This window comes from Poromitra crassiceps (genome assembly GCF_964638095.1).
Source record: "Poromitra crassiceps genome assembly, chromosome: 2".
NCBI lineage: Eukaryota > Metazoa > Chordata > Actinopteri > Beryciformes > Melamphaidae > Poromitra > Poromitra crassiceps.
This window is the reverse complement of record NC_139624.1, coordinates 120494150-120514611: the sequence shown is the minus strand read 5'-3', so window position 1 is coordinate 120514611 and position 20462 is coordinate 120494150. Positions and strand designations below refer to the sequence as shown.

General features: G+C 46.2%; 1 protein-coding gene across 1 annotated transcript in view; it reads right to left on the bottom strand.

Moving 5' to 3' along the window:
- Positions 1–6514: 6514 nt before the first annotated feature.
- The window catches only part of LOC310771565 (SH3 and multiple ankyrin repeat domains protein 3-like), a gene marked incomplete at both ends in the record, with an annotated part of 40923 nt that continues 26975 nt past the window's right edge, over positions 6515–20462 (bottom strand). The window contains 4 exons of the mRNA XM_083631919.1: positions 6515–7115; positions 15810–15839; positions 16645–16883; positions 17243–18186. Of these exons, the coding sequence (XP_083488045.1) occupies positions 6515–7115; positions 15810–15839; positions 16645–16883; positions 17243–18186 (1814 nt within the window). The remainder of the gene's footprint in view (positions 7116–15809; positions 15840–16644; positions 16884–17242; positions 18187–20462) is intronic.

Sequence of the window (20462 nt, the reverse complement as noted above, 5' to 3'; positions counted from 1 at the left end):
AGCCTAGCTACTACTAATGGTATAATTGTGGTGAAAAGAAAACCAGGACAATTTACTGTTTTACACTAGATATTTGTCAGGAGGGAAACTTATGTTGTAGCAGGAAAAATCCTGGACAAACCAGCACGTCTGGTCATCGTACTTCTAGCACATAAAAGAACGCAGACAAAGCAGATTCAGACAATGGCAGTGAATGGGGAGAGGGGAAAAACAGTTGTCCGGGCTCCTCTACCAGAGCAACAGATCACAGAGTCACTGATTTGGGGTTTTATCAAGACACACGACCCAAGACTCGACCAGAGGCACACAGAGCTTTAAACTAGGTGATGGACCTCAGGTCCATATTAACACATAGAGGGACCCAGTGGGGACCTGAGGTCAGAGGTTAAAGGTCATGTTGTGACCTCTTCATCAGCCCTCGACAGCAAACCTGATTTCAGATCTGTTCCACATGGGTCCTGCTGTAGACACTCCTATAGACTATAGAGAGCCTAAGCCCCTCCCCTTCCGCTGGACCCACCATGGGACCTTACTTTGGAAGAAAATATGTATACAGTAGTCAATGGCGGAAGACAAAAAATGGTTTGATCCTGTTTGAATCGTGCCATGAATATATATATATATATATATATATACAATATATATATATACAATATGATGTTTGTCAATTTAAAAGATCATTCTGAAACTCAGGAAAGTCGCAGTTTGTCATAAAACTGTACAAGACTGTAAAAATACATAATTAAAAAGACTACACACCCAAAAGTCACATAAGCGACAGCATAACTTTCTCTCTCCACAAGCTACCCAGAACCGCTGAAGCTAAGTACCTCTCAGATAGTAGTAGTATTATACACAACCTGGAAGGTAGACAGAACAGATTTAAACTGGTTTAGGATAGCTTTAGCACAGTGGAGGCTAACGCTAACTGTGATGGCTGTGTGTTTCGTACCGGGATGTTCTCACATGAGCAACAGGTCTTGCTCGTTCTTTCACTTTCCGGCTGTTAGAAGGAAAACAGGTAAGATACATTTCTGCGTGGAACACATGACCTAGTAGCTACTAGCAAGTCATGTTTGTTGACATATTGTATATTGTGCGAGACGAGAGATGTCGTTCACCGTTACTCTACTGTTTTATGAGAAACTGCTGACTGGCAGAAATATCTTTTAAATTGAGAAACATCATATGTGTTCAAGCACGATCAAACAATTATACCTATATCTCGACCATTGACACCATATATATTTTTCTCTAAATAAGGTCCCATGGGGGACAGCGGAAGGGGAGGGACTTATAGGCTCTCTAGATTATAGTCTACCAAAAATATTAATATATAAATGTTATAGTCTACTATGCTATGTATACTATATACAGTAGTCTATCATAATATATATTATACAGACTATATAGTCTCCTGTAATATACGGACTATATATTCTATACCACTGAGCTCCTCTCTGGGGAGTTCCTACTTTCTCCCAACAGAGGGAGCAAACCCAAATTCACCCACACATCACTAATGGCCTTAACTCTACCAGGGAGACTCCATATATGGCCTGTAAGAAGCTCCATAATATGGTCTGGAGGAAACTCCACATATGGCAGGGAGAGGAATCCCCTTTATGGCAGGGAGGAAGCTCCACATATGGCCTGATCCTGGGGGGGCGGTGGCGGGGTCTTCAATATATGGGCCGGACAGAGCCAGAGGCGGTTCATTCAGTTCAGAATAAAACACTGGATTCAAGGTAAGGGGTTAATCTAGGAGTTTAAGCTTTTGGTGTAAAATACGTGTCTAACAATAGAGTTAAAGTAAGGGATTACTGTCATGGTTTAAGGGGTTTTGGTGTAAAATGAGAGCCTGGACAGACAGGAGGCGTGCGGGAGATCTGCATCACCGACACAAAATCGGCTGCGCGGTCCTGCAGTACTTTCAATTATTTTACGGACATTTTTGGGTTCATTAGACACTAGTGGGACTGCCCGTTGTTCCGACGGTCCATTATTCCGAAAACGACTCCCTCGTTTCTCACATGAACAGAATGACGTCATCTGACCTTCCAGGGTGCCTCGCTTCTCAAACAAACAGAAGCAGATGGCTAATTAATATGCAGAATGACATCATCGGGCCTTCTGCGTGCAACGGAGGAAACTGGCTCTCGGACGTCGCGTCTGGATATTTACTCTACCAATCCTTCTTCCCTGGTTGGAATTATGTGTGTTCCAAACAGCAGTGATATTACGATGGTATAGTGAGGGCATAATCCCCTAACCGGGCGTTCACACCGACCGCAAATTTGCACAGTGAGATGACATAGAAAGTCAATTCAAACAGGCAAGCAGATGCTGTCTTGCCACATGGGTGATGCAAATGAGGTGAATGAAGCAAGATTTTTTTGTGGCACAAATGGGGTAAAATCCGCCTCATTTGCCCGAGTTGAAATTGTTCAACTTTGGCGAATAATTTCCATGGTCAACCTCGAGCGAAGTGATGCGATTTTCGCATTTGGTTTTAAGAACAAGCTACTCACGTTTTCTTCATGGACGCACATGATGGTCTGATGTTTGGACCAGCTGAGTGGTGTTGTTGGTAAGTTAGCGGACGTTCTGACAGCCAGACAGAATACACAGATGCTCCTGATCAACCCTCTGGGGAAAAGAGGGTGTGAAACATTAAGAGACAAGGTTAACTGATTGCAGGCCATGAATCTTTCTAACTGCAGGGAGAGTGTGTATTTTCGGAGCAAGGGGCGTTTGTTTTCCGCATAAGGAGCTGTCGGACAATCCTTTTTGGGGTTTCTGAATAATGGGCCTTCAGAACAATGACATGGCACCGCGAAGACAGCAAAGAAATAGGGAAAGAGAGAGGGGGGTGATCTGAGACGAAGGTTCTGGTCCAGATTTGAACCCAGGACTTTGCTATAGATCAGCCTGATCTCACAGAAAAACAGAATAAACATGACATGAACAGCAAATTACTTAAAGTGTTGAATTTACGTTTTCCCAGCATCAAACGGTTATGTGAAACAGATGCGGCTATAAACAAGAAGCAGCGTCACACTGAAGCACGGTGGACAGTCGGGAGCGTGGACGTCGGGATGGTGGATGGGCGTAAATATGTGTCTTCAACAATGTCGACCGGGGTTCGATTGCCAGTGTTTACAAAGGACTAGAGGTGAAAGACCTCTTCAATAGGATACCCACTTGGTAAGATCATCACGAGTTTGATCTCTAGAATCAGTTTCAACTTCAATAAAATCAATCAGTCGATACAAATTCAGAAAACAGAAATTAAATTCAGACGACTCGTGGAACAAATCTCATCACTTTCAATCTAAGTCAATCGCCGTTTCAGAGTTCAGTTCAGTTCACTTCAGTGTTCATTTCATGTATTTGTGTGAGATCATGTTGGCGGGATGATGTGTGACGAAGGTTCTGGTCTGGCTTTGACCCAAGGACTAACCGGGCGTTCACACGCGACTATTTTGGTAAATTTGTGTGACGAGATCACATACACAAAGTCAATGCAAATGCGCGAGTAGATGTGATTTCCCCCCCGGCGGCGCGAATGAGGTGAGTGATGTGAATTTTCGCGGTGCGAATGATGCAATTTTCACCTCATCGCCACTTCGCTCGTGTTGAAATTGTTCAACTAATAATAATTAATGCAAGCGAACTCGCGAGTGAAGCATTTTTTCGTCTTGGTGTGAATGTACAGTTAGTGTTTATATATGGTAAACTGCCGCTCGAGCTGGGGAACGAGGCACTGTTTGCCTGCCGTTGAGAACAACAGGTGTGTTACAGGTGTGTTTGACGCTCCCTTCTGATGCTTTCTGTCTGTCCAGCACTTCAGTGTCTAACATTAGACTTAAAGCTCTATGTGATGACATTTTAATGGTAAAAGTAAAGCTATAGCTTCTGAGTATTCTCCAGCGGCAGATACAACGTTTTATCCCAACCACCTCTCAGTATTGTGAGTTTCTGTGAACAAACTACAGAATTTGAATGGATAGAACGGTCCCTCCCATTCAAATTGACGCTCCTGGATGGTCTGAGTGCTGGCCATTTTTATGTGAACCGTAAAACCTCCTTGGCCTATGGTTCTGGAAGTAACAACAAAAACCAAGCAATGGAAAACTAGCGTTGCTCTATCTGCATCTCTTTGCTGTCAGCGGGGGAATCCTGAAGGATTTTTGGACTGATTGGGTTCAATTGTGCTACTGTTGATAGGTCATCCCAGTTTATTCATTTAACATTAGTCTTTTGACATTATAAAGCTAACGGACTCACGCTATCAGTCGATGTGACAAACTCACCGTAGCAACTAAACATAGTAACATGTGGCCTAAATACCCTAGAAAACTTTGTTCTATCCATTCAAGTTCTGTGGAACAAACGGTTTGATCCCAGCAGCCTGCAGTGTCAGGAGAGTTTACTGATCAGTAAAGCGCAAATTATGCTCGAGCGAAATCGGCGGCGCTAACTGCGCCGAGGGAGTCGCCGCAGCTGGGCGTCCTATCGGCGCAGCTCGGCGTAGGGGGCGTGCAGCTCGTCGAAAATGTGACTCTGCGCCGTCAATTCATTGTTGTGCTTGTCCCTCATCTAGCAAAGCCTTCTGCAGGCTCACCAGAATTGAGTTTTGAAATGGAGGGACAATAAAATGTTCCCCCACCGACATGATTGCAAGTTCTTGGTAAACGACACGATAACGTTTTGGATGTGTTTTGAACGAGTTACGTTCGAGTATGCACAGTCTCGCTGTCGCCGCTCGTCGGCGGCAAGGCTCCAAGTCGTGGCTGCGCAAAACCATGCCGGGCGCTTAAGATAACGGTGCTTTGTCTGTTGTCACCAAAATTGCGACGGCAGTAAAAACAACGTTTACGTTGTGAATTCTGAACAGAGATGTCATCACAAAGAGCTTTAAGGTAAGGGATTATCGTAGGGATTTAAGGTTTCAGCGTAAGGTTAATATAACGTTAAGAGTGTTGGGGAAGGGGAAAGGTGATTTCTGTACAGATGGCTTTAAAGAGATAGCACCATGTACAGTCAGCCCTCGATACGCAGGTTAGAAACCAGAGGTTTCCAGTTGGAGCTCTGCTGCAGCTCTCCCTGAAACATACATCACCACCACAAAGTCTAACTCATTGACAAGTCATTATGAATTCCAACACAACTACCTTGAAATTCGATTCATTGTCAAATCATAAGGAACTCAAAATCATTTCCAAGCTATTAGAAACTCAAAATCATCACCACGTTATTATTACTTGTTATTCATAAAATCTAAATGATGAGTAAATATGAACTCAAAATAAACAAATCCTTCATGAGTGATATTTGAAAAGTTGCTAAGTCACAATAACTTTCTGAATGGACAGAAGCGTCCTCTGAGCAGTGCAATACTTCTGCCTCCGCTAACCTCCTGTTGCCAACGTGTAAACTCTCTTCCAGCAAACATCCAGTATGGCACAAGGAAAAGGAACATCTCATTAAATAAAGAGGCTCGTGGCTCTTTGATCAACTTCCTTCAGACTGAAGACGTGACTGGCAGCAGACCTCTGTGTCCAGCAGCATGCTAATGCTTTAGCGCACCGCGTGGTTCAAGCACGGCACAAGCTAGCTTAGCGTAACCACTAAAACAATATGCACGAATCTGGAGTTCCATTCCATAGTCAGAAGTCGGAAAATAGGTCGCAATTCAAGGGAAGAAACACTGACGGCAAATGCAAAATCCTGTTCCGCATGCAGCAGCTGACGTTAATATTTGGTAACATCAGCTAGCTAGTTAGCATAGCTTAGTAACTGTACATGCAAGATTACACTTCAAATTGATATGTTGTATATTACCATGCCTTGATAGATTTAAGGTCCTGTGTGTAGAATATAGTGGCATCTAGCGGAACGGATTTGGCAGAATTGTGTTTTCATTACCTTAGAATGAGCACTTTATATCTACAGAGAGTGGGCCAGAAATGTCTAAATGTAGGGTGGCAGGGGGAGGACCCGCACTACTCTGCCTCTGATTGGTTTGCCCTGATATTTTACCCTAACCTTAACCAATCATCACTTCTCATGCCTAAACCCAAGCCAATCAGAGGCAGAATAGGGTGGCTCGTCCCCTTGCCACCCTAGATTCACTGTATTTTGCGGTTCAGAAACATGCAAACAGTGAAGCTGTGTGTGGTTGAAGATAGTAAAGTAGAGTTAGAGAAAAATGACGCTCAGAAACTTTGAGGCTGAGAAATCTGGTGCGAGTTCCCTACTTGTAATTCTGTTGTTTCATACAAACTAAATACTGGACAAAGAGATAAACTGCTCCCAGTCTTCTTCTGCAACATGAAGTTGATCAAGAGCCGATGAGCCAAATGTCACTGAGGTGGCTCAGAGTGAGCTGGGCTCCACATCGGGCAAAAGATTCAGTCACTTCTAAGATCTTCTAGACGGCCGACCCGAGAAGCCAGGCTATGAGGTCACAGTTCAGGATTTCTAGAGGTCAGCGGTCAGAGGTGAGGGGTCAAGTGGAGCCATCCAGCAGCTGTCGGAGCGCCCGCTCGATGTTGATGCGGTGTCCCAGTCTGGTGACGCCCAGCTCGGCGTAGTCCTCCTTGGTCAGGGCAGGGAGGTGGGAGCCTTCGATCTCGTGGTCCTGGAAGCGCTGGCGATGCTCGGCCAATCCCACGCTCTCGAGCCAGTCGCCCACGTCGTATTTACTCCACAGGTTGAGGGGCCGCTGCCTCCAGGGCCGCAGGGCCAACAGGGGCCCGCTGAGCACCGGGGAGGGGCAGGGCGAGGCGTGGGGCGATGGCGAGGGCGAACGGGATCGGGTCCGAGCGCTGGCGCTTCGCATCACGAAACGAACCTCCTTTGGTTCCGATGGGAGACTGAGACTGGACGACTTCAGGATGGTTAGGCCACGCCCCGAGCTTAGATCTGGTCTTTCAGAGCGTGGTGTGGGGGAGGAGCCGAGCCCTATGGCCATATCAGAGCAGGGGGAAGGAGAAGGGGAGGGGCTCCGGCGGGTGACAGGGTAGCGGCTTCCTGGTCGGACGGTGTAGCTAGTTCCTCCGAAGCCTCTTTGAGAGATGGTGTGCAGCTCACCTAGGCTGGAGAATAACCTGTAACACATCACACATCCTGTGAACAACATCGTTATTAATATCAATTATCACAACTTAGGAGTGACGGGTGACAAAAAGGCTCTTGTTCAGCGCCCTGATTGGTTAACTGAAACTTGACCAATTGTTCAACAGTCAGAGCATAGGACTCCAACAGCTTCTTTTTTTACGACCAGTTGATCAGGAAGTGAACGCATCCGAAACAAGTTAGTAGTTAGCTTGACTTGTTACAGTTTGACACTTCTCTCGTCTTTTTCCTGGTAGCCTTGTATCCACCCCCAACCAATCCTTCATTGGGGGTGGATACAAGGCTATTATTCCCCACTGATTCGGTTTTCTGTCTGTTGTCAATGATCAAAATCTTTCACCAATATCACAGTAGCCAAGCAGGACGACTTCGGCGATTCTGCAGCAAAGAACTTAAATTGATTGAAGAACTGCAACATCATGACAGGAGCGCTGTTGTCAAAAAACCACAAGAGCTTCATCTCTTGCCATCAACACGCTTTGTCTGATACAACCACCGTCAAAATGTTAACTTGAGCTACAAGCAGCAAGCAGCAATGAGCAGCCAACACATTTCAAGGCTGGTGGGCTTCCCGGAAAGAGTGTGACTGTTTAACAGGAGAAACTTTTGGTCACTCACACTGGTGTTTTGAGCCCGGGGGAGTGGTTACAGCAGCAGGTAGTGGGCTTAGCTAACAGCTAGCTAGCTATTTAACACATTCACTGCCAGCCTTTTTTTTTTTACTGTAGGTAGCTTTTGCCAGAGGGTTTTTTTGAGGATTCTGGCTCATTTTACAAGAGCCAAGGATAATTTTCTGCTTGGAGTTTGTCAACACAAAGTTCACAAAAGTACTAATAGAATGTGTGCTTTCTCTGTCTAAAAGAGTTAGTTTGTAGAGTTAGTAGTTATGTAGATATTAGCCGTTGAGTACAGCATGGTTTCAGCGTCTGAGACAAAAAGCTGAGATAATCGCAGTTTTGTGAAATTCAATATCAAACAGTCACTTTAACCATTTATTTTTGGCATCAGTGAGACATCAGACATAAACAATATAGTTCTGAACAGTAATTTCCTCCATAGCAGCACCCGCACCCCCTCTCCTTACAACTCCTCCCTCCGTGGGCGTGTCTGGTGGATTTCAGCAGCGTTTGTCAGTCACAAGCCAGTCTCTCCTGCCTGTCTGAGCAGTGAGCAGCAGCCTCCGTCTCTGGCGGCCCCTCGTCGGCGAGCGTGGATGTGGCTTAATCCGTTCTTGGATTTTCGGTTGAGAGCTTTGACGAAGCCTTGTGTGACTCTAGGCTTTATGCTGCGCGCTTCAAAGTGTGCTTTCCACCCAGTCCACCTTTGGAACCCCCCACCGCCGTGCGCCCGTGTGAAAGGTTTTCGCCTACAGTATGAGAATGAGGCTCGTTCGCTTCTGGGTCCTCGGTTGAGCTCAGCTGGAATGCGTGCGTTTCTGGCCAAACAACACTCAATAGTCTGAGCACCGTCGCCACTCAGTGGGTCGGCGGAATGGATTGCACACGCCCGGCGGCTCTAACAGTATAATAGAAGATGCAAAAGGGCCAGATCAACGATCCACCGTCAAAAAAAAAAAAACGATTTTTTTGACGTATCAATACGTCGCTGGCAGTCAACGGTTGGATTCTGCTTGACGTATCAATACGTCGTTGGCAATGAACGTGTTAACATACAGGTGTGTTGTTGCAGCGCTCTGTCAAGCATCATCGGTAAGGTTAGATTAGTCCCGCCACTACATCGCTCCCACTCCCATCATCGACCAGCCGAAGACATTTTCGCCGTTCTTCCAAGTGGATTTGGATTTGACTGGATCCGACGCTGATTGGCTGAAATACTGGATTTGGCTACGCTGATTGGCTGAAGGAGTTGTCTGTCAGGGCAAGTACTTCCACCCACTGAAATCTCTGTGGATGGCTGGGAGTCCGGACTGATACGTAGAGCCAAAAAGAACGTGAGATCTTCAAGATAATCAGGATGGTTTTAACCATCCTGGTTATCATCCTGGTTTTAACCATCATGGTTAAAACCTGTATGGGTCAAATACAGATCTTACAATCAATCACGTGTAACTTAACATTAACTAAATACTCATGGCACTTTATCTTCTCAAAACTTGACATTTATAGTTATCAAACCTCTACTCTTTTGCACCTGGTGTTTGTGTGTGTGTGTGTGTGTGTTTACCTTTGTTTCAGCCTTAAGAGTTAATTATTCGTGAGCCTAAGCAGTAAATGATGAGCCACAGCACAACATTCAGCACACAGGCTACAGTAAACAGGTTTGTGCTCTGTCCTAGTCACATTTTATTTGGGCTCATGAACGACACATAAAGTGCTTCCTCTCTTTGATGGTTAATTAGCTGCACTTCAACAACAAAATTCAAACTAGGTTCATCTTGACTTCCCATTTATTTTGTTGCTGGCAACATCTGGCTGAGGATGATGTACTGTATATTAGGGCTGTCCCAGCGAGTCGACGTAATTACGTAGTCGACGTCATCGATTATGCCTCGACTCGTCACAATTGTCACAAAACATAAACAGTGTGGCTAATGTTAGCGGCTAACTGTTACTTGTGGTTACTTTACATGGCAGTAAAATGCCACTGAATGACCAAATTGATGTAACTTTTAACCATTTCGATTTCCACTTTCCATACAGACCCCCAGCATTGGTTAGTTGTTTATAACGTGACTATATTTATAACGTTTATAACGTACTCCGGTTTGCGGTTTATAATTGAGGGCTGAATACAGCCGTGCTGAGGGGTTCCACAAACTAGGGCAACAACCATAGGCGATGTTTGTCTAAGCATGATATATTAGCATTAACATGTAAAATGAGATTACCCCAACACTGATGCAAACATAATGTAGCGATCCGGGGTTTTACATGTAATGTGGTGTTTCGGTGTTTAGCTAGGAACTGATGTGTGGGGTTGTTCCTGGGGGGAACGGGGTGTAAGTGGCACTTCCTGTCTGGTGTGTAAGGTCAGGCTGAAGATGTGAAGAAGCTGGGTAGACGTGTGGATAGCTAGGAGCGTAGCCGTGTGTGGCTAAGAGCTGGAAGCTATGAGTGTGAGCCGTGAATAAAAGCCTGTACCAACTATAAGTCTCCCGGTTCCTGGACGAATACCTGAATCGTCACATTGGTGTCAGGAGTGAAACGTGAAGTATTGCCTCCGCGTCGGCCAGGAGGGGAAAGAGTAAGGAGGAACGGAGAAAGTTGGAGGCTCGGGCTCGACCTGGCGTGGGCGGTTAGCTGACGGGGAATGGCCGTCGCTGAACGGGAGGAAAGAGGAGCTGACGACGGGGATCAGCTCGGTGCTTGCGGACATGGAAGCCCGTTTGTTGAAAGAAGTCAGACGGCTGTTGGAAGCTACGCCTGCCTGGGCAGTGGAGCTGATGCGGATGCTGCGGGAAGTCATGCAGCGTGTGGACTTGCTGAGCACAGAGGTAACGCAGCGTGGAGAACGGTCGGAGGAGCCGCAAAAGAGACTGTGTTGGACTTGTGGGGAACATGGGCACCTAGCGAGGTGGTGTCGCAGCGGTCCCGGGGGACAGACCAGGTACGCGGAGCAACGGTACCGGGGACGGCCGGGTGTCTGCTGGTCGTGCGGAGCGTTTGGCCACCTAGCCAGGGAGTGTCGAGAGGCTATCGAGGACCAGAGGACAGCGGGAGAGGAGATACGTGCAGGCGGCGGGCAGGTGAGACTCTGTTGGACTTGTCGTTCGCCTGAGCACTTAGCCAGAGACTGTAGAGGACAGGGGAGAGCCACGGGCTGGGGAGGATGTGAGCGGCCGGGGAGAAGAGAACGTTGTTACGTGCAGGAGAGTGTGGGCTGTGTGTCCAGATGGACGGGTGTTGCTAACGCCGGAGGAGCCTAGGTGCTCTGCATCCGCCACGGTAGAGGGAGACATCATCATCAGCGACGAGACAATCAGGAGAGCGGGGATCGTGTTGAACAGCCAGAGGGAAGAGAGAGACATCATCTGCAACGCTGTTACAGTCGAGAGAGCGACGCTCGTGTCTCCAGGTGAGCGAGAGGGGTTGGTTCCCGGAGGAGCCGGCCCAGCCTAGCTGCTCCACACCCCCCACGGTTGCTGCGCAGAAAGCCGAGGTGGGGATCGAGGCCGGTTGTGTTCCCCCTGCTGTCCTGAACACGCCGCCCCCTGGGGGAGGGGGACGGGAGGACGAGCGTGTGCAAGAGGTGGAGGAAGACGAGGAGTACTGTTTAGCTGTGGAACCGACAGACGACAACAGGGCCATCTGGGAGGTCGACGGGCGTGAGTGGAGACGCAGACAGGAGGAGGACGCGGATATCGGTCCGGTGTACGCGTGGGTAGCGGCCGGACGCCGGCCCCCTGTGGAGGAGATTCACAAGTGTTCCGGTGCCACGAAGGGACTGTGGAACATGTTTTCGGACCTGCATCTGGATGAAGATGGGCTGTTGGAGAGGAGGGGGAGGCACGGGATCAGGGGGTTCCAGATGGTGGTACCCAGCTGCCTGCGGAAATTGGTGTTGCAGTGGGCGCACAGGGGCCGCAGCGGTAAGGATCATGACGGGCCTGAGAAGATGCTCTGCGATGTTCGTAAACTTTTCTACTGGGGCAAACACAAGGAGGACGTGCGGAGCTACTGCAGTGCGTGCGATGTCTGTGGGACACAGGGGGGGGACCGAAAAGAGTCACCCTGGAAAGGACTAACCCCACTGGGGGTTGAGAGGGACTAATGGGCTTCAGGTGGGACAGAAGCTTTGAAAGGGGGGATGGAAATGGTGGTGGTTTAAATGGATGGTAAAAGGGAAAAAGAAATAATGGAAAAGGAATAAGGTAAATGTTGGGGTATGGTTGAATTTAAATGTGTGTAAAAAAAAGAAGAGAAATAATGTGAAGGGGATGGGCTTGTGTTATTGTGTAATTGAAATGTGTGTGAAAAGAACAGTTCTAGAATGATAAGTGAAAAGTGATTGATGTGCAGTAAGGAAATGTTGGTGGTGGTGGAACGGAAATTAAGTGGTGTGTTGAAAAAAGAAGGGACTAATTGTGACACCATATGTCGTTTTGACCCTCATCTAGGCCGAGGTCATTTTTCTGATTTTTACAGATTCTGAAATGGCAGACTGTAAGCTTTCAAATGATGTGTCACACATTGTAATCTGAAAAAAATTGAGGGAGATATGCTTATTTGATTGTTCACACTCTCGGGAGGTCTGGGGAGGAGAAAGCTGAGAAATCACCTCTCAAAGATTGTGAACTTTTTCACACCTGGAGCTCCAAGGCAAGGGGGGAGTGAACGAATGGCTCCTCATTTACATTGAGCACTCCCAAACCATTAAGCTGTCAGTCTCTGTCAGTCCACTGAGAATGACAGATGGGAGAGTGCACACAACCCAGTGTACACAACCCAGTGACAACCCCCCCCCCCCCCCCCCACTTCTCCTAAGTTAGGAGAGAACAGTGAAAATAAACGGATAAATGAAATGGTGGTGGTTTAAATGGATGGTAAAAGGGAAAAATAAATAATGGAAAAGGAATAAGGTAAATGTTGGGGTATGGTTGAATTTAAATGTGTGTAAAAAAAGAAGAGAAATAATGTGAAGGGGACGGGCTTGTGTTTAATTGAAATGTGTGTGAAAAGAACAGTTCTAGAATGATAAGTGAAAAGTGATTGATGTGCAGTAAGGAAATGTTGGTGGTGGTGGAACGGAAATGAAGTGGTGTGTTGAAAAAAGAAGGGACTAATTGTTGGGAAATTGAAATGTTGTTGGGGAATAGAATTTGATGTGGTGACGGGAAAAGGGTACAGGGGGATATGTGTGGGTTGTGGGTGCCAGCGTGGGAGCTGGCTTTTGTCGGGAAGAGATAATGTAGCGATCCGGGGTTTTACATGTAATGTGGTGTTTCGGTGTTTAGCTAGGAACTGATGTGTGGGGTTGTTCCTGGGGGGAACGGGGTGTAAGTGGCACTTCCTGTCTGGTGTGTAAGGTCAGGCTGAAGATGTGAAGAAGCTGGGTAGACGTGTGGATAGCTAGGAGCGTAGCCGTGTGTGGCTAAGAGCTGGAAGCTATGAGTGTGAGCCGTGAATAAAAGCCTGTACCAACTATAAGTCTCCCGGTTCCTGGACGAATACCTGAATCGTCACAATACATTTGGCTGAGTTAGCTGCATATTACTCCAGTGATTAAATAAATCCATGTCCTGTAAAAATACTGATCCTCCTCAGTTTAGGGAAAGGGTTCATACATACAGTGATGAATCATTCATGATGATGATCAATTTAATCTATGTGTCAGGTGGTCCAGTATTTTCGTGATGAGAGCAGGCAACTGACAAATAGGCAGGCATAATATAATCATATCATAATAACAGACATGGAAATTAGACTTAGACTAATTTTAAATATGTCCCTACAGTATTATATTATTATTTATCTCTCTTTAATGATAATAATAATCGTTAGATTAATCGACTAATCGAAAAAATAGTCGTTAGATTAATCGATAAGAAAATAATCGTTTGGGACAGCCCTACTGTATATACATCATATATATATAGAGGCCGCAGGCCGTGGAATATATATATTCCAAGTCATTTTATAAGCCCATTTCTAAAATTAATAATTGCGCACCACAACTGGTTCCCCCTCCAGCAGGTGTCAACAGCTGTAACACACTAGCTACTCTGTGAAGAGTTCAGGTCCACACATGTCAAAACTGTAACACACTAGCTACTCTGTGAAGAGTTCAGGGTCCACACATGTCAAAACTGTAACACACTAGCTACTCTGTGAAGAGTTCAGGGTCCACACAGTCAAAACTGCACACAAACCAACTAGCTACAGATAAATGGCTCAAACGTCCAGTTGCTGTTGCTCCAGATTCAGGGGAGCCCAGTGACAAAAGGACAAAAGAGGCCAGAGCCAGAGGTGTAGATTTAGGTTATTTGTACGTCCGCGGCTCCACCGCAGCCACATGGTTTCTTTGAGGCACAAAGAACAGGCATGAGGGAGGAGGGACTATTGGCAAAACAGCTCAAGGGTTAGATAAGACAAGTGGCTGCAGGGCACCACTGGGCTAAATGATACACCACTGACTCAACCTGTAGGCCTACTTTCCTTCTTTTTGAAGAAGTCCTGCAGATCTACAGTAGCTCCCCACCAGCCTGTTTATAATAACCAAAACAATATCCTCTAGGTCAGTGGTTCTCAACCTGGGGGTCGGGACCCACACCTTTTCAGGCTCCACCTGTCCCCTTCTTGAACTAACATCTAAACTAACAACTAAACTTTACCACTGTTCCTTCAGAAGTTGTAGTTGTCATAGACTGTGTTGCATAGTTGATTGCTCTATTGCTGACAAAAATGTGTTAATGTTAGTCGCTTTGGACAAAAGCGTCTGCCAAATTACGTAATGTAATGTAATGTAATGTAATGTAATGTAATGTAATGTAATGACCCCCTAGGGGGTTGCGAGATTATTTTGGGGTGGGATGATTGTCAAAAGAGAAAAAAGGGGGGGAAGAAATGTCTCCCATGATGATTAAATCTCCCATACCAATGGTTTAAATCTCCCATACCAATGGTTTAATGTATTAGAAAGCTATATAAACAGGTTGCGTTGCGGTGGGAGGGGGTTGCCTAAAGTTTTTTTGGGCTGGCGGCTCAAAAAGGTTGAGAAGCACAGCTCTGTAGGTGTCATAGCCACATGGCAGGTTTTGCTGCACCATCAACCAATTAAAAAAACATGCAATAATAAGTGACTCACACATTTCTTGATTAAATTATTTCTTTGTGTCATGAAGAGGGATGATGGTGGGGGTGCCAGTGTAACAAAGGGGATGGTTTTTGACCATTTTTATATCAAGGTGGACGGCATCCCCTCGCATCCCTCATTCCCTCCTCAAAACGACTACTGATTTCAGGTACAAGCTGCTGACATGATCTAAACACTAAATCAATCAGATGGCTCAGTTCAGTCAAACAGACAGAAGCTTTTCTCCTTACCGCCGTCGCCAAGTGCTGCTCTTGTTGGGTAATTGTTTCAATTGTCACATGACCTGCAGTAAAATAGCCTGTGCATAATAATAATAATAATAATAATAATAATAATATAATAGCCAGTGCATGTGAGAATTGTTTCAATTGTTGGGTCTAAAATAAAGAGCCTGGTCTCCTACCTGCTCTATTTGTAAAGTGCCTTGAGATAACGCTTGTTATGATTTGCCACTATATATAAATATAAAATCGATTGATGCGCACATGACCTTGGGCTACACATCACATGACGTTTGGGCTACACATCACATGACCTTTGGACTACAAGTAAAACCAGGAATTAACAAACCCTTGCAATTTGCTTTATGCCTTGGTGAGCAGCTTACATTCAAATGAAAATGGGCTGCCATTTTCATTACCGTATCCATCTCTTTAATACATCCATGCCTGAAAGCCTTGATTGATAAGAGAGGTCCCGTATATATATAAATATAAAATCATATATATAATATATAATAATAATTTCAGATATTTATCAGCTGATGCAACAGTTTTAGTAAGTTGGGAGGCAGCTGTCTGTGATGGAGGTGCAGGTTAGTCAGCAGTTAGAGATGAAACTAGCACTATCTATTAGTGAAAACGGGGCGTGTTTACCAGGAGGTAAAAACCTACGATTTACTCTCTTCACTGTCCTCCACACATCTGAAACAACACAAAGAACAGATACACACTGTTACAACACACACCCACACCCAGTGTCCAGGGACTAATGAAATATTAATTTATGCTACATAATGCTACATGAGTATCTTTGATTAAATTGTTATTTTTCTGCCTTTTGTAATTCTGATTGTATTACCTGTGTTTTACTTCCTTGCCTCAAGCCCCCCGCCACACACACACACACACACACACACACACTTTTTTGGACTGTATCTCCTTTTGAACCGTTTGAGTTATCGACGTGGTTCAAACTTTAAAATATTCAGCATGTTCTGGAATCATGCTCATGTATTTTTATAAGTATTCCAACTTTTAGTTTTTCTTTTCGCAATTTACATTTAACTCAATATTTTCCCCCATAGAAATGAATGGTGGAATGTTCAGCTCTTAGAGTGTGTGATGTTACAATTCATTCTAGCCCACTCTACAGACTTTAGAGCCTGTGATTTCCCTAAATATTGGACGTTTTTAAACTGTCATTGTTCCCACAATTTTCACAATAGATATACTGTATATATTATATGTCAAACTCTTCAGCTACAGCACTCCTGCCAATCACAATGTAAATATCTAAATGATAGCTTTTATCGTTTTTGGGCTATGATGTTTGTTCAGTGCAAGACTGTTTTACGGCCAATTTCTCACAATATAAATTAATCTAAATCTAAATCAATCTAAATGGTGGGATTTCGTTTGTTTGTTTTGTTTTTGAACTATGAACGTGTGTTCAACATTAGTGCTCCACTTATTATTTTGTCTTTATATATACAGTATAATAATGTACCTTGCCCCTCCTACTGGCGACCTCCTGCCCGGGTCCAGAGGACTTGGCTCCTCTCCCAGAGAGTGACTGTCTTTGTTTAACAGCTGCAGCCGATTGGCCAGATCGAGTCCAGAGGCGGTCCTGCCGGTCAGTTCCAGCGCTGACCCCGCCCCCTGCCCTCGCCCGCCTTCCTCCGGACTCCGCCCCCTCCTGTGACTGTCCTCCCCTCGCTCGTCCCCGCCCCACAGCTTGCTCCTCCTCTGAATAGAATAGATTTATTTTGAACATGTTAAAAATATATATATGAAAACAAAACAAAACAATTATTACATTACCGTATATACCGTACATTGAATTCTCAATAATCAACAGAAAAACAATAATAATGTTACATGTCCGAAATTGAGTAGGAAGAAGAAAAATACTTAATTAGTCCTACCCCTTTTCTAAACGTAACCAAAACTCTATGTTCATCTTCTTTATACATTCTATACATTATATTGGAGCTGCAACAGTTAACGAAGAAAACAATCCACAGATGAATCGACAGTGAAAAGAATGTTTAGTTGCAGACCTACTTTACATGATACTTTCTATACTTATACTCTCTTACTTATACCTGGAACAGGTAGCGGGGCTGCCGGCTGGGTGAGGAGGAGAGGGGAGATGAGCAGGAAGCTGAGGGGAGGAGCTCGCTGTCAGATGACTGTTTGAGCAGTGGGTCTCTGAGGCCACGCCCCACCGGTGAGCGGAGGCGGGGCTTCAAGCCTGTCGGGGAAGGGGCGGGGCCGATGGGGTGATCGGCAGTGGGAGAGGAGGGGGAGGAGGGGCCGGGGGGGGAGGCCAGCGTGATGGAGGGAGGGAGCGAGCTGGGAGAGGACGACGAGTCGTGCAGCCGCTCTTCACCTCCCTCCTCTTCCTCCGGACCCCCCTCCCCCTCCCCCGCTCGCCGTGGCAACAGGCTGAGGGAGGATGGGGGGGGAGGCGCGGTAGCAGCACTGACGAAGGCGGGGGGCGGAGTCACCAGGCCGATCCGGCGAAGCTCCTCCCTCGTCTCCTCGTCGCTGGACGAGAGCAGAGCGGGGGGGAGGGTCACCGTGTAAGCCCCGCCCTCCTCCTCCGAGCTGCCGACCGTGAGGCTCCTGCGCCTGTCAATCAGGGCAGACTGGCTCTCATTGGTCAGGGCCGGCAAGGGGGCTGACCTCCAGCGTTCTGGGGAGGGGCCGGCCGGCGAAGTCATTCCTCCCTCTGTTTCTGGACGCTCCACCTGTCCGTCGGGGAAAAGGGGCGGAGTGACGCGTTTGTGTCGCAGCTCAGGGCTAGTCTGCGGCGTGGCACGCTTGGTTCGCTGCTCGGGGCTGGTCTGAGGGGTGGTGCGCTTGGAGCGCGGCTCGGGGCTGCTCTGAGGGGTGGTGATGGGGGTGCGCTTGTGTCTGCCGTCGGGACTGGCAGCCGGGGTGGGCGTGGCGGAGGCGTGTTTGGTTCGAGGCTCAGGGCTTGGCGTGCGGGCAGTGAGCGCTCGTTCTCGTGCAGCGAGAGCCAGGGCGAGCGGGGAGGATGGGTCTAAAGAGAAGAGAAGAAAAAGAGAGACAAGAAGAAAAAAGAATGAAGTGAAAAGCATCATATCACGATCCTGATCTTCAGCCTGAACATCCATCTGGTTCCACATCATTCAGCTGAGATTTCCTCCTCGTTAGCCACTTTCTGTGTGAGAGGGTTAATTTTCCCAGAACCAATCACTAGTGACTGACGTATCTGAACCAATCACTAGTGACTGACATATCTGAACCAATCACTAGTGACTGACGTATCTGAACCAATCACTAGTGACTAGGGATGGGTACCGAACTCGGTACTTTTACAGGCACCGACCGAAAGTGGGCGGTACTACCGAGTATCAGTTCACATGACATGAAACGGTACCTCATTTCGGTACTTTTTTTCTTTTCTATTATAATTTAAAAATGTCGGTACGCATCTCAGTGATACAAAGACAGCGAGCGAGATAGAAATTCCGACGCAAACTTGAAGGCAACACACACGAGGGTGGGTTACGTCATCACGTCACTGCCAAAACAAGCTGAAGAGAAGAAGATGGCCTCTCGCTTGCGGTCCACTTCACAAAGATAGACTCAGACAACGCTCGCTGTAACATTTGCGATGCGAAGTGCAAAGCTGGCCAGGGGAACACCTCTAACTTGAGGAAACACTTGGTCAAGCATAAAATCTTTTTAAATGCGGAAGACTGTAAAGTGTTCGATAGCCTGAGGGTGGACGCTGCATCCACCAGCAGCAAAGCACCTACAGCCAGCAGCTCCTCTGCTTCGTTAGCTGAAACGGACAACGACGACGACGAAACTTCAAGTGTCACAAGTGAGGCGTCGACTTCTTCAACATCAGGTAACGTCATTTAATTAGCTAACGTTAAATACACGTTAACGTGTATTTAACGTTAACGTTAACGTTACGATTTCAGACGGGCTGCCCTCTGAAATCGTAACGTTAGCTGGATAGTTGTAGCTTATAGCTTAGCATGTTTAGTAGCGTAACTAGCGTTGCTAACGTTATTATTATCCTCAGTTCGTGTCACCGTGAGACGTTCAACGTTACACTCTTGCTTTCTTTGCTAGGCCACCGTGTGAGAGTCGCACAGGAGACACCCTTCACCCTGGCGAAGAAAGCAGCTTTACCCCGGCAGAAAGTAAATGAGTGCCACAGGGCAGTGACTGTCTTCATTGTAAAAGGCATGTTGCCCTTCGCAACGGTGGAGTCTCCATGGTTCAGGTAAATTATTTATTTATGTATAAATGGGTGATAATGTGTGTGTGTGTGTGTGATATTCATAGAGTAAGCTAAGTTACTAACAATAGTTATTTTTATTGTCTATATATAGGGAGATGACAGGGACCCTGAACCCAAAATACTCCCCTCCCTCCAGAGACCTTCTCACAAACACACTTATCCCAGCTTGGTATCGTGTTGAGAAGAAGAATGTGAAGGAGGAACTCAGGGCAGTTGACCATATTGCAGTGACCGCTGATGGATGGAGCAGTGTGGCACAAGACCATTACCTGCGACAAGTAAACTCTTGGTTTGGGAGGGAAGAGGGAGGGAGGGGTTTTATTTTGTTGGGTGCTGCTGCTAAACAAAAAAAAATCTAAATAAAGAACAATGTTGAAATTGAGAAGTTTGGACTTATTTGTTTTACAACTGTACATTTTTGTTGTTGCAAATTTTTTTTTTTTTTTACTCAAAAAAGTATCGAAAAAGGTACCGTTTTTGGTACCGTACCGAATTCCAGGTACCGGTACCGTACCGGTATCGATTCAAATGTGAACGGTACCCAACCCTACTAGTGACTGACGTATCTGAACCAATCACTAGTGACTGACGTATCTGAACCAATCACTAGTGACTGACGTATCTGAACCAATCACTAGTGACTGACGTATCTGAACCAATCACTAGTGACTGACGTATCTGAACCAATCACTAGTGACTGACGTATCTGAACCAATCTCTAGTGAGTGACGTATCTGAACCAATCACTAGTGACTGACGTATCTGAACCAATCACTAGTGACTGACGTATCTGAACCAATCACTAGTGACTGATGTATCTGAACCAATCACTAGTGACTGACGTATCTGAACCAATCACTAGTGACTGAGGTATCTGAACCAATCACTAGTGACTGACGTATCTGAACCAATCACTAGTGACTGAGGTATCTGAACCAATCACTAGTGACTGACGTATCTGAACCAATCACTAGTGACTGACGTATCTGAACCAATCACTAGTGACTGACGTATCTGAACCAATGTAGTGACTGGTG